This window comes from Anser cygnoides, chromosome 7 (genome assembly GCF_040182565.1).
Source record: "Anser cygnoides isolate HZ-2024a breed goose chromosome 7, Taihu_goose_T2T_genome, whole genome shotgun sequence".
Lineage (NCBI taxonomy): Eukaryota > Metazoa > Chordata > Aves > Anseriformes > Anatidae > Anser > Anser cygnoides.
The window spans coordinates 108,637-123,781 of NC_089879.1; the positions used below are offsets into that span (position 1 = coordinate 108,637).

General features: G+C 43.1%; 1 protein-coding gene across 44 annotated transcripts in view; it reads right to left on the minus strand.

Moving 5' to 3' along the window:
- LOC106047319 (delta-1-pyrroline-5-carboxylate synthase) overlaps nt 1-15,145 on the minus strand; it is a 78,100-nt gene that overhangs the window by 46,058 nt on the left and 16,897 nt on the right. For 43 of the 44 annotated variants that reach the window (XM_067000807.1, XM_067000806.1, XM_067000824.1 and 40 more), the window contains 9 exons: nt 13,946-14,104; nt 13,083-13,173; nt 10,478-10,602; nt 8,639-8,783; nt 5,366-5,439; nt 5,041-5,140; nt 3,717-3,937; nt 366-503; nt 64-259 (listed from right to left, as the gene is read on the minus strand). In XM_067000807.1, coding sequence (XP_066856908.1) covers nt 64-259; nt 366-503; nt 3,717-3,937; nt 5,041-5,140; nt 5,366-5,439; nt 8,639-8,783; nt 10,478-10,602; nt 13,083-13,173; nt 13,946-14,104 — 1,249 coding nt within the window. The remainder of the gene's footprint in view (nt 1-63; nt 260-365; nt 504-3,716; nt 3,938-5,040; nt 5,141-5,365; nt 5,440-8,638; nt 8,784-10,477; nt 10,603-13,082; nt 13,174-13,945; nt 14,105-15,145) is intronic. The other variant, XM_067000819.1, reaches the window with a different exon arrangement.

Consider the following 15,145-nt stretch of genomic DNA (forward strand, 5'->3'; position numbering starts at 1 on the left):
ACATATTCCAAATGTGAAGTTCAATTACACTCATGATATCCAAGTCACCCTCTCACAGCTTACTTATTCGCGTGACCTTCTCAACGCTGGCATCTGTGTCCACATACACATGACAGATCCCTTCACTGTGTCCCATCACTGGAATTCCCTTAGCAGCTTTCTGGATATTCCTGACTAGCTGGGATGAACCACGTGGAATGATTAGATCTATCAGCTTATCCAAACGGCAGAGATCTTCTACTTCCTCTCTTGTATTCACCTGTGAAAGTTGTGACACAGTCAATGGCCTGAATTCTCAAGCTCTGTCTGTGCTTTTTATACATGCCACAGCAAAAAAAGTTGTTGATTTAATTCTAGACACTTACTAGTTGCACTGCATCTTTGACTCCATGAATGGAGAGTGCTTCTTGTGTCAGATGATGAAGGATTTGATTGCTATATGCAGCCTCTTTCCCTCCTTTTAGTAGCAAGCCATTTCCACTAGCTATGGCCAAAGCAGACACCTGTCAGAAAGGAATTAAAAAAAAAAAAGAGAAAAAATGATCTGACTCCTCTGTGAGAATAACATCTGCAAAATAGAGTAAGAACAGGATTTTTAATTCTGCTGACTTATTCAATATTAATATATGGCACCAATAAATTTTTCCAAGTCAGAACATGTAACTCCAGAAATGAAGTATCTTAACGTTTCAGGAACAAACTTGAGCTTCAGGGTACTACTGGCTAAGGGAGATTGCAGTGAGTAAGTCAAAGGAAACCCTGAACATAGGCTCTGGCACAAATTCAGTCGCTGTATAAAACTATTTCAGATGCAAGAACTCTTATCCCTAATCATTCTGGCCGGAAGTAGCTAACAAGCTCTTCCTACGAAGAACATTTTTGTTGTGCTGTCTAAAACAGAAGTCATAAGTAGACAACACTTGAGATAAGCGTGTCGGAGAAAAACCCTATAGATAATAAGCCTTTTATTTTTTATCGCATTGATTTCACGTTTATAACCAGAAAGTGTCCTTGCCCATGGCGGGGGGAGGGGGGAGTAGATGACCTTTAAGTTCGCTTCCAACCCAAACCATTCTATGATTCTATGACACCTCCCACTAGACCAGATTGCTTAAAGCCCCATCAAACCTGGCCTTAAACACTTCCAGGGATGGGGCATCCACAACTTCCCCAGGCAGCCTGTTGCAGTGCCTCACCACCCTCATAGTAAAGAATTTCTTCCTTTTATCTAATCTAAAACTACCCTTTTTTTATTGTAAAGCCATTACTCCTTGTCCTGTCACTACACTCCCCGACAAAAAGTCCCTCCCCAGCTTTCCTAAAGCCCGCTTTAGGTACTAGAGGGCCATTATAAGGTCTCCTCAGAGCCCTCTCTTCTCTAGGCTAAGCAACCCCAGTTCTCTCAGCCTGTCTTCATAGGAGAGGTGCTCCAGCCCCCATCAACTTCGTGGCCCTCCTCTGGACCTGCTCTAACAGATTTATTTCTTATGTTGGAGTCCCCAGAGCTGAATGCAGCACTGCAGGTGGGGCCTCACAGGAGTGGAGTAGAGAGTGAGAATCACCTCCCTGGACCTTCTAGGTCATACTTCTTTTGATATGGCTCAGGATACAGCTGGCTTTCTGGTCTGCAACTGCACATCGCTGGCTCATGTGGAGCTTTTCATCCATCTACGCTCCCAAGTCCTTCTCTGCAGGGCTGCTCTCAACCTGCTCATCACACAGCCCGTATTCATTCTTGGGAGTGCGTTGATGACAGTGTTGAACTGCCAGCCACTTAGCCTTCTTGAACTTCATGAGGTTCTCAAGGGCCAACCTCTTAAGCATCTCAAAGTCACCTCAGACCAACTCCTTTTCCCTACTAGTGTCCTCTGGGTAAAAACAGTCACCATGTTTGATATTCTACCTCATCCTGCTGTCCACAATTTGAAAAGAATACTGAAAAAATTAGGAATACTTCAGAAAGATAGACTAAATGACAATGATCTAGGAACCTTGCCGTACCCAGATACTGTGTGTCTTTAACATATAAAACTAGACATTAAAATGCAATTTGATTGTATCCTGTTAAGAATCTGCCTCTCCAAAGATCAGCATCACAAAGGAAAGCTGCAGAGACAAGCTTATTTAAATAAAAAAATCCAATCTGTAATGGGTTTCAAAACAGTTTGTTCCCTTTCAACAATAATAGAGCATGGCTATACTTCAGAACGATTGGATTTCTTGAAATCTATAGGAAGCAGTCCGTGAAATATGATCTCGGAACCTCGCCTTTTAAGCATCAGAGGCAAACGTGCTATTGGTATATGCTCCTTAGAAGCTAAACTGTCAGTCTGCAATTGTTTTACCTTTACTGCAACTCAAGACTGAACTCTGAGCACTGACTCAAGTCCGTGTGTGCTGTCTCCAGCTAGCTGTCAGGCACACACTTCTCCATGGAGAAGTCAAATTTCCTCTGTAATTGCTTACCCAAACCAGTATGAGATGCAATAGGAAACTATGGAGGAAGCAACCTCTCCTCTGCATGCAGAGTCCCTCCTACTGTCAGCTACAGCATGGGACAGAAACCGTATTATTCAGATGCAGAGGTATCAAAGATGATCCTCTGAAGTCGCATCGGAGAACTTGAGGATGGGTGCTGGCAGGAAGAAAAGTAACTAACAAGACACGCCATCCTAAGTCTGTAAAAAAAAAATAGAAAAAAAGGAAAAAATAGAAAAAGGTCAGGGGGTTGGGGGTGGGAAGCCAGTAAGAACCAGCCTGATAAAAGGTTTACAAATGAGATGAAGAAGAAGAGGAGAAGTGGAGAGATTGGCTATGCAAGGCAAGAGACCCAGGAGGCAAAGGCTGGAGTCTAGGAAGGCAGACTAGAATGTGACAAGGAAACATACTGGTTTTCTATGAAGAACAGAGCTAGCAGCAAGGAAGTAATAATGGCAGACAAGGGAGACTAGTGCCTTTTCCTTTCACATGAACTTTGCCTAGAGCATACTCCCCTTCACTATGTAACGAGGACCAACACTCACAAAATTCAGTTATAAAATAGGAAGCTGCCCTTTGGCAGTCTCTTTCTAAGTGCCCATACCCATCACTTGCTCCTCAAACACTTGCTCATACGTTAGAGAAATGCTCAATCAGTCTTGCTAAAAATACTAGCAGTGAGAGCCTAGACTCATCGCTCCACAAGTGAGTAAAAGCAATCATTCTGTGCATTCAGTGCAAACATGCAGTATCAGTATGGGACAGACCACTCACAGCCTAGAGCTTCTACTTTCTGTGCTAGTTTTTTTTAGCATATATTCTTAACAGTTGCGATTTGTTATTAACAATCTATATTAAACACTTGATGTTTAATTGTAGCCTGCAACTCAGCTGTATTCGGCGTGGACAGGAAAGTGCTCATTGGTAGGAACCTCGTAAGTTGCAAGTTAAGCAGGGAACCTGCGTTATTAGACACATGCAGAAACTGCACCACCTGAATGTAAGCTAACTCCCTCTCTATGTTGGGTATCAAAAACCAACCCTGAATAACTCTCGACATTGCAGAAGCAAGTCCCAAGAATGTGTCTGTAGAAAAAAAAAATTGGGATGACAACAAAATTCATTTCAGAAGTATAAAAGCAAAGGTGTTCTGAGGCAAGACTTCTTGCAGCCTTCCAGTAACTCACCAATAGAAATACACTTTCGTTATCAAAGATCTCTCTGCCCTCCCCACATACCTGTGGAAGACAGTCAGGACGGGACTCAAAAATCACGAGAAGGACCCCAATAGGCACTGTCACCTGCTCCAACTCTAGATCCTTTGCTATTCGTGTTCTCCGAATTATGCGGCCGACGCTGTCCTGTGAAGATGCTGCAATCTGACGTAGCCCAATAGCCAAGCTGTTCAGCTTTGATGTAGACAGACTTAGACGTTTCAACAAAGGAAGTGCCAATCTTCCTAGAAGAAAGAAAAAATTGTGCTCAAGATAGATGTATTTGTCTAGTTTCAAGTAAAAGTGACCTAATGGTCAAACTAGGAAAAAATTCAGCTGTTTCTCACACCATAGCAAGAAACCTACCTAGGATGAACAATGTAAAGCATTAAGTTTAGTAGCTACAATAAAACTGCTCAAATTTGACAATGATTTCACCTACCATCACATATACACCTAATATGATATGAATGATTTGCATAGGAAGTAACATCCACAAAGACAAAGTTTGTCCTATTTCTAGTACTGTTATACAACTGTGTACCTGAATTTCTTAGAAATTTCTACCCTTGCAATATTCCTGGATGGTTTGGGCAGTAATTGCATCTTTCTGTTTTACAGATAGAAATCCCAAAGAGCAGAGGAACACATAGCATTTCAGATTGGTCAAGAACTGCCAGAGTTTTCTAGTCTGAACACATTCAGGTAGGAAGTTTACTCAAAAATGTCCCTCCAGGCATTCTGATCAGTAAAAAATGGTTGCCATATGTCTTTTACTGAACATTACAATTTGTGATGTGCCATTTTCACACGTTTTCTAACCCAAGACCAGCTTCTTGATGCACCACTCAAACACAAAAGAATGGATTTAGTCTATGCTGCCTGAACTGTACTTTCCTCAGTCAGAAGGTAATATGGTTCTTTCTGGAAAGTATCATTTTTAAGTAACAACGTTCCCCGCAGGGGCCAAACATTATGTTAACCAGCCCAGGAGATACTCATGCTATTTCATGCATGACGATAACAGGGAAGATACTTGCTATATTTAATTTCTAAAGCGAGCCTCCTTTGGCAAAAGAAAACACTATTTATTTTTATTTTTTTAAACAATGCTGTGGGTTGCTGTTTTCAAAGGCCTCTCTGTCTTCTCTGATGAAGACATCTCTCATGTAATTATGGAAGCTGCAGCTGTTTCCACTGACAAGCTCTCTAAGTCCTCGGCTCACTAACCTGTGACAGCCATAATATCCAATTGCAGGTGACAGAATATTCTAGTTCTGCTCATTTCCTTTGAGGCCCAGATAAGCTCATGACAACAGGAGTACCATGAAAGGACCCATAATATTACCTTTATTTTCAGCTTCTTCTAAGTCCTTTTTGTTTGCCAAGAGAATTTCTTCTCTCTGATCAGTTAATAAGTCAGCAAGACGATAAATAATCTCCGCTCTCTGAAAGAGAAAAGTTTCTGAACTGCATCCTTATATGAAGTCCATGGTGTTTGACATCTGGCTCACTTCAGCTCATTTCTGCGGACACATCTTCTCACTGTCTTGACTCCCTGAATGCTTGGAGCCAGCTGATTTTTTCCAGGACCCATTTGTGTTATAAACCTGTATTTTACGAATTGCCACGTGTTCCCAACCTTAAAGAGTGAGCACATACTGTTCTCTCACCTGCTCAGGCTGCAGAGCTGCCAGGGTCCTGCCACCAGCTCGAGACATTTCACCCTGCTGCTCTACTGTAGGGCCTGCCAAAACAAACAAACAAACAAAAAAATACAACCACAAGACATGCAGACAAAGGTTACAGCCCATGTGGAAGGAAAGGAACGCTAACCTTTCATCTTCCAACTCCTTACTCAAAGCAGGAAAACAGGTACGGTCTTAATAGACATATCAAAGAAATTTACTGTATGCCAGAACAAGAAAATCTGTATCAGATACCAAAATGCTGCCACGGTCCCCGAGCATAGCCCTTTTCAAGGCATCACGGAGATTCAGCAAGATCATCCAGGTCACAGGGGACAAACAAGCTTGTATCAAAGCTGCATACAGCTTGTATTAAAGAGACTTGACAAAGAGCAAAAGAATACAAGGACGGCTAAATCTCAGGGCGTAGGAGAAAACTGAAAACAGGAAGGCATCCTTTGAAAAAGTTTAATTAGACAACTAACGAAAAGAGAAAACATTGCAAAACAACACGGGAATGTACAAATAGTACTGGGAGCCAAAAGCGGCCTGAGTAACAGCTTGCAGAATAGCTGCTCTCTCCACGCCTCTCCCTGTGCACACTGAAGGGTTCCTACAGAAGAAAGGTTTTCTTCTTGGCATGGATATCAAAGAACCTCTCTCAAACTGAAATGATACAGAACAAGTTTTGAAACAGAAACAGAAGTAACAAGTCAAAAGGCTCACGCAGCATTTCACTAAGGAGTTCTCAAGTAGCTCACGGAGAAGCTACGTTTTCATTTTTAACTCTCTTGAAATTGTCTGTAGGACAGATGACTTGAATGTGACTAATAGGCCCGGACTTCTATTTCAGAAGCGTCCTACAGAAATTGCCAGAGCGGGAATTCCCACGTTAAGGAAAATAACAGGAGGTAAGAAAAGAAGTAGCGGACACTTGATTAAGAAGACTTAATTAAGGAGTGTTAAAACAGCTTTTTAAAGCGAGGTCATACTTTATAAAGTAGAGTGTATTTTCGTGTTCTTTGAAAAAAAGTGACACACGCGAGGAGATAAGAGTTCATTTTAAAAAGTTACCTGAATATTTAAAGTGTGTTTTGGAAGACAGAAGACAAAGAAAGAATGGGAGTAACCACGTTCCATGGTAGAGGAAGGGTCGCAGTAAGATTTCACCTTTACTTTTGCCGTTCACCATATTTGTAATTGTCTGAGACATGTGGTTACAAGATGAAAAGCTTTATAGCTGATACAAATTTATTGCAGTAGGACAAAGTGAAAAGCGCCGATATCGCACTTTTTCCCAGAAAGGAACTTCTCGGAAAAGGAGCTAAGTTTCCTGGTGGACACCGACTTGAACACGAAACCGCAATGTGCCTTTGCTGCAAAAGCAGCTGAGGGTATCCTGGGTGGCATTAGGCAAAGTATTGCCAGCAGGTCAAGAAAGGCGATCCTCCCCCTCTGCTCAGGAACGGTGAGGCCGCACCTGGAGTGCTGGGCCTGGGCCTCCCAGTACAAGAGAGACCTGGACACACTGCAAAGAGTCCAACAGAGGGCCACGAGGATGGTAAGGGACTGAAGCACCTTTCCTATGAGGACAGGCTGGGAGAGCTGGGACTGTTAGGCCTGGAGAAGAGGAGACTTGGAGGGGATCTCGGGACTTGGAGGGGATTGATGGCTGTAAATACACGAAGGGAGGGTGGAAAGAAGACAAAGGCAGACTTTTCTAACTGGTACCAAAGGAACAAAAAAAGAGGCAACAGACACAGGCCGAAACATAGGATGTTCCCCTCCTGTGGTTTCCTGAGCATCAGTAAATACTTTTTCGCTGTGAGGGTGACTGAGCACTAGCATAGGCTGCCCAGGGAGGTCGTGGAGTCACAGTCTTTGTGAGGTTTCAAAACCTGTTTGGACGTGGTCCTGGAAAACCAGATCTGGGTGGCTCTGCTTGAGCAGGGGTGTTGGACCAGGTGACCTATGGAGGTCCTTCCAACCTCAATCAACCTGTGATTCCTTTGCAGCCGCTATGCAACCAAATAGCAAGTACAATTCAAAGCAGATAAACGTGAAGAAATGCAGAGGCAAAAGGGGAAATCAGGCCTCGGTACTGCACATAATCCTATGAAAACATCACCTCAATGCTCATCAGCGTCGAAGAGCAACTTACACGTTTAAGCTTTTGGAAAAGGCCAAGGAAAGGCAAGAAGAAACATCACCAGTCCGATCAAAACTCAAAGTTAGCCTTGCTATCTCATAAACTGAAGGTTCATTTGCATCTTGGATGCTACACAGAATTTTATTTTTGCCTATCTTAAAAAGGTCACAGTAGAATAAAAACAGTTTCAGCCAAGAGAAACAGGGATCGCCAAACTTTTGGAACAGTTTCTGTAGAAAAGGACTAAGAAAAAACCTTTTTCATGTGACAAAGAGACGATGAGGGAAAAGACGATGTCTCATATCATAGAAGTTGAACAGAGATCGATCACCCATGTTCTCTTTCCATACAGAAGGCAGGGGCATCAAAAGCTAGCAGGAAGCAAACTTCAACGCTCCTCCTGCCCACACACACGCACAAAATAAAGGAAGCAGTTCTCCACATAGTGCTAGCTCCAGAGTTTACGCACAATACCTAGTTAAGGCTCGTGACTGTTGTGACCCACGGATGCTAAGTGTTTACATGGGTTCAAAGGATATGGCCGATTTTTACAAGAAACACATTAAGCGTTTTTATACTCAAAGGCATTGGCTTGTCTTAAAGTGCAAGTCACAAGTATCGCTCTATACTCGTTCCATTCTGCTAAGATCACCGATCTTTGGTCTGACTTTCTGCGGCCCTTGTTACATTGTCACAGCAACACAGAGGCAGGAAAACATTCCTACATACGGTAACAAAAGACTGAGTCATTAAAAGAACTTACGACAAAAACCCAAACTACACACTATCTTAGTTCAGCCGTACATTCTATATGCACGCTTTCACCCTGAAATCTTCAATAATAGATGATAACCTCTAAGACTAAAAGCAATACAAATTCTACCTAGTTCTTTGAATGCAAGTCTGATGCAGCAAGTCATCAGCTGGAAGGAACCCGAGCAGAGGATTCAAGATGTTCTATTCCAACATTAAAAATTACCTTTCAAAAGCCGTTTGTCAAGCAGAGCGTAGTTTCCCATCTGTTGAACAGGCAGGCCTAGCCAAATTTCGACCCTAAACTTTCAGGAAATCTCTACAGCTCCCAATGTACATGTTACTTCCGTACTCACCTGCAGGTTTTACCTCTGAAAAAAAAGTTCCAACTTTCTTCCCTTCCACAATATCTGTGATGACATGACCCGAGATCTTTGGGTGGGTTCCATTTGCAATCACTACAGAGGTGCCTCCTTGGAGGGCCCACAGAGCTGCTTTCACCTGCAATGAAGGATAGAGCCAGTTCCCGAAAATGCACTTGTTATTTGAATCCCCATGCTCAACAAGAATTCTTGCTCCACTTTGATCACTTACGTTGGAAAAGACCCTTCAGACCATTGAGTCCAACCATCGACCTAATTCTACCACTAAACCATATCCCTAAGTGCTACATCCACATGTCTCCTAAATATTTTTAAGGATGGGGACTCTACCACTTCCTCGGGCAGCCTGTTCTAACGTCTAACCACCCCTTCCATGAAGAAATGCTTCCTGATAGCCAACCTAAACCTCCCTCGGCACAACTTGAGGCCATTCCCTCACACCCTATCACTTGTCACTTGACAAAAGAGACTGACACCTTGCTACAACCTCCTTTCAGTAGCTGTAGAGATCAATGTGGCCTCCCCACTGCCGCCTTCTCTCCAGACTTAAATCCCAGCTCCCTTAGCTGTTCCTCACGTCGTTTTCTAGTTCCTTCGCCAGCTTTGCTGCTCTTCTCTGAGTGTATTCCCAGAAACTCAGTACCTTTATTGTAGTGAGATGTACTGGGTCTGGCTGGGATGGAGTTAACTTTCCCTGCAGCAGCCCATACAGTGCTGTGCTCTGCGCTTGTAGCTAGAACAGCACCGGTATCGCACCAGCGTCGTGTCTGCTGCTGAGCAATACCGGCACAGCATCAGGACTCCCTCTAACACCTCCCAGAGCTAGCAAGCTGGGGGCGGGCAAAAGGCAAGGAAGGAACATCACCAGGGCAGCTGACCTAAACCAACCAAAGGGATATTCCATACCCTATGATGTCACACTCAGCAATAAAAGGTGGAAAAAAGAAAAAGAAGGAAGGGGTGGGCTCTCATTGTGAAAACGTCTGTGTGTTGAGGCCCTGCTTCAAGGACGTGGACAAGCATCGCTCGTTTGTGGGAAGTAGAGAGTAATTTCTTTCCCCTGCACTTCCACACAGCCTTTGCCTGTCGTTTTTATTTTTTTCCCTTTAGTCAGACTAATTAATTAATAATAATTTTTCCTTAATAATTATTTTTTTCCTTTAGTTAAATTATCCTTACCTCAACCCGTGAGTTGTTTCTTTCCTTCTCTTCTTCCCCCTCCTCTTCTGAGGAGGGGGAGCAAGAGAGCGGTTGTGGTGGAGTTCAGCTGTCTAGCAAGGTAAAACCGTCACACGAGGGGACCAACACCGAGCACAGTGCTCAAGGTGCGGTCTCACCAGTGCCAAGCACAGACGGACCATCACTTCTGTTGTACTGCCGGTCACGCTATTTCTAGTACAAGCCAGGATGTTATTGGCCATCTTGGCCTCCTGGGCATACCGCTGCCTACTGTTCAACGAGCTGTTGACCAGCACAACACCCCCAAGTCCTTTTCTGCCAGGCAACTTTCTAGAACGCTGCTTGTGACCAGCTGACAACTGGATTGAACTCCAAAGACCTTCTGAGCCCAGACATACAACCACCAGTGCTGCTGAAGAGAGTTGTTCCTCCCTAGGGGTAGGGCTTGGCATTTCCCTCTACTGAACTTCAAAAGGTTCCTGCCTGCCCCCATCTGCAGCCTGTCAAGGTTCCTCTGAATGGCAACACAATTATCTGTTCTATCGGCCACTCCTCTCAATCTTGTATTATCAAGTCCCATTTCCACATCTCCCTTTCCCTCTCAATAAGAGAATAAGTGTTCTACATTTCTACCTTGGCTTCCATGCCTCCCATTCCCACCCGGGATTTGGTTCCAAATGTCACAGATTGTTGGTCTCCTGGGTAGAATATGTCAATGAGCTTTGCATCATCAGATCCTGGAGGGCTGTCAAAGAGTCCTGAAATGAATAATAAAAAACTGTTAATGTTACATATCTTCTGTTCCAAAGCTCACTGTTCCAAAGTGTTCTATTCCGAAGTGAAAAATAAATAAAGCCTTTGAGGCTAAAAACCTGTATTCCACTTTACAGGATTCAAAACTTCCACTGAACCCTCCTTTTGTGGAACTGAAAGGATGAAACACTAACATGCAGGCTCAAGATGTGTAACTTCACCGGAATTGTAGTTAGCATGAGGCAACAGAATATCCACATGCTGAATAGTATCACGTACGCTGGGAAGTACCCACATTTCAGTGAGGTTTGAAAGAAAACCGAAAAGAAGTTTCCAGCTTTTATACGGTTCAGAATCAGGGCTGACACACAAGAGTGCACAACTGAACAAAGGACAGTCCTCTTCACCTAAAATCTCAGATGATATTCCTGAATGCTGTGTTGTACACTGATAAACCGGGCAACTTAGAAACATGTATAAAGGCTAAATATTGAGTTCTGCAAAGAAAGGACACAAGACTATAGACACACACTTATTCATTTTAAATAAATATTGTACTTTTATTTAACTATGTTCTGAGTTGAGTGATACTTCTGTTTGCCTAACATGTAAACCCTAAACTCTACCACCAAACTTCCCAGAAGTTCTATGCGAACAAATGTGTCACAGATTAAAGTGCACAAGTGAAGAGTACCTGAGCTCTTCCTTGATAGCTTGAGAAGGAAAGGACACTTCTTTCCATAAAGAAAATACCACATCAAATGAATAAGCTGTGAGGAAATGGGAGTGTGTTTTTTTGTTTGTTTGTTTTTTTATTTTTATTTTTTATAAGTTGTTTGGACTATCATTTTTGTTATTTTTTTTTCTGAGGCAGTCATTTCAACTAGAATCAACCATGAAATCCATCTGAAACAGAGGGAAGAAACTGTGGTTATGAAAAGCCAGCCTCCTTCCTTCTCAGGGCCTACAATATGGACCAAAGTCCAGAAGCCACCGAAGGAAACACGTCTGGAGATGATAAAAAGACTACATGATTTTGTTGATGTCCTGGTGTGAAACTGTACCTACTACCTTCCTCTTTCCAGAAAAGTACCTTCAACATCAACAGGTGACAGACTTCACGGCAGCACAGCTCACAAGACTAGACCACTATCAGCCACACGTCTGGGAGACAGAAAAGCTAGCAAGCTCCAGATATCTGGAAAGCAATATCCAGGACATGTAAAGTACCCATAAATCACTGAAAGACAGAATCCACTGCCAGAAGAAGCAAACGATTGTAGAATAGTGTTCGGCCTATATGCAGGGACAGACTATGTATTTAGAATCAGGAGTATTACTCATGACTATATACAATCCTGAGGAGCTAGCAGAAGTACCATAGCGTCCACACAGGGCGTGCCTTCCAATCCTTTTACCGGCTTTGTTGCCCTCCTCTGTACGCTTTCAGGGATCTTAACATTCTTTTTATATTGTAGAGCCCAGAATCGCACACAATGTTGAAGGAGAGGCTTCGCCAATGCTAAATACAGTGGGAGAATCACCTCTGTTGACCAGCTGGCTATGCTGTGTTTAACATATCCCAAAATGCTAGACGATAACCCGTGCTTCTGAATCCTTTAGCTATCTTCCCAGGGCCCTGAAATTTATTTTGATTGAACACAGACTTCTTGCTGCAACTTTGTTGGTACCCACGTGAAAGAGCAGGAGTAGGGAATAATCTGGTTTGAACTAAGCTCGTAAGCTCGCTAGCAATGTCCCTGATCCAAGACCCAGGCAGGTAGAAAAGCTCTCAATAAAGATGGTCTGGTCTGCAGATGGGAGCCTCTGTTCCCTTCAGAAGGCAGTCACCTGTGACTATAACTTGGCACTATTTCTTCACAACACTGGCCTTGATCCTGCATTTGCTACAAGGAGCTGGTTTATCTGACCTTGGTGGAACTCGCACAGAAACCCCTTCTTCCTTCTTTTCACATCCATTGTCTAACAACACCCAGAGCCTCATACCTGTTTTGTAATGGAAGCTGATTGTGCAAGCAGTGGCTCCTCTTACAGCTCCACGTAGTAACTTGCTTCAACTCCTTGGTGTCCCCCTCTAGCTGCTGCCTTTATCCTGATGCGGATCAGATACTGGATCCACATCAACAGTGGTTGTTCTAAGTTGGCATGTGTGTTCCAGACAGGGAGAGCATAGATCCATCGATCTACCACCTTCTTGGGCTCCCAGATGCTTCTCAGTCTCCCTAGCTCCTCCTGAAGCTTGGCCACCAGGCAGAGCAGTTCATGGGGCACACCCCCCTCAGGCGTGCTGGCTATTACCCATCATTTCAGAGAGCTGTCCCAGGCACACCCTACAGCCTAAAAGCTGGGTGATTAAATGAACTAACTGAAGCTCTGAGTAGTTGCATTAGTCCTACCGAGTGCCAGAGGAACAGAAGCAGAGGACATGTTTTTCTGCCAGGTGGTAAAGAAATGTCTCACAAACCTTCTACATCTGAGAGAACAATCAGGAGATCAGTCTTCATTTCAACGGCCAGTCGTGCTGCCAGACTGTCATTATCCTTCACACTAATCACCTGCAATGAATACACACAGGTCAAGAACACTGAATAGTGGGAAGAACTGGGAAATTTGGCTACAACATACAAAAGCAAGCTACCTCAGCACTACCAAGTCCTTATGAACTGCTTTGGTTCTACCCACTAAAAACTCTTAGAAGATGATTTTTTCATGAAATTAAGTAGTCTTTTGGAACACAGTCAAACAGTATCAGAACAACAGGCAGTCAGATCAGTACCCACATTCTTCACCTTGGTGCCCAATGAAAGAACTAGAGGTACTAACTGGCCATGCTATAAGCACAGGTGTTCACAGAATCACAGAATTGTAAGGGTTGGAAGGGACCTCAAGAGATCATTGACTGCAACCCCCCTGCCAAAGCAGGTTCCCTAGAGCAGGTTGCCCAGGTAGGCGTCCAGACAGGCCTTGAATATCTCCAGAGAAGGAGACTCCACAACCTCCCTGGGCAGCCTGTTCCAGTGCTCTGAAACATGATGTCTGCAGAAGTTCCTTTCAACCTCAAATATTCTGTGTAAACCAAACCAGGCATACTTGCTTTTGGCAGAACAGATAATATCTGCCCTTCTTCTAACCCACAGCACTGTATTGTGCTAGAAGCAGACAGACAGGTCAGCAGAGTTTTCTGGTCCCTCTGTCCACATTACTAATTGCGTGTGTTTGTTTCCCTGCTGCAGGCTCCAGAGGTCCCCGATTACAGTGTTAGTAAACTACAAATTAGTGCTGTACAATCTACAAGCAGAATCCACCCCCTTGCAATACTTTACCCACATTTACCCCCTGCAGATCACTGTTCGGCTCTGGAGGTGGAACAACAGCATCATTAGTGTTAATTATAGGGACAATATTCATTCTTAAAAGTTCATGTAATGTTCCATTTAAGTTCCGACGCTTCTGTTCGTCATGGAAATCCAGGTTGGTGACTAAAATCTAAAAGGAGGAAAAAGACGTAATATATACTTAGCCTATCACTTATCCTGAGAAAAATATAAACATACATAGTAACATAATGGACCAATCAAGCCCTTTGGGTTTACAAGAAATCATAAGCCACATTTAAAAGATAGAGAATGGAAATGAGAAATATTCTTTCCACAACGTTTTCAGGTTTGTATGACAACTTCTACTGGAGCCTATAATGGCCTTTTTCAAGCAAACAGATCAGAGGCTTCAGGAATCACCTTGGAAAAAAAAACACATATAAGCAGAACACAGATGTCGATGATAACCATTAAAAGCCATTTTTCGTTTTTACTTTGCCACTGGACATTTGAGAACTAGGTAAATAATTCCATTATGCAAATGTTACAACATTTGGAATCAACGTGTGCACTGACTTTTTGGTAGAAATGAAATTATCTCTTAAATCAAAGGAATGATAGCTGTCTATAGACTTGAACAAGATTATAATCCAGTGCAGTCTATGGTAATTTTAGCTATACTGTAAACATTTTAGTGGTATCAGTTATACTGTATTATGGGGAGGAATTCCTCCAAGAGAGACTTTATACTAGGCTCTTAAATTCATTAAGCGTCTAAACAAATAGGGCCTTACAGTTGATGTGACTCTGTGTTCTCAGTGTATTTAAGGTAAGCAAAGACTGCTGAGAACAGAATAGAATAATTCAGTTTGAAGGGACCTTCAAAGATCGTCGAGTCCAACTGGTCATCAAGTTCACCAGTTCTCACCATTTCAGGGCTACACAAAAGCTAAAGCATCTTATTAAGGGCATTGACAGGCATGGGACATCAACCACCTTGCTAGGCACCCTGTTCCAGTGATTGACCACCCTCACGGTAAAGACATTTTTCCAGTTTGAACCTCCCCATCACAGCTTTCTGCCATTCCAAAAATATGGAATGCTTCACGACTTTGTGTATCATTCTTGTGCTGCTGTTTAAGAGTAGTCCAATTAACACAGTAGCAGCATTCAGTATAGACAGAAGACCCAGGCTGGGGATACCATCACC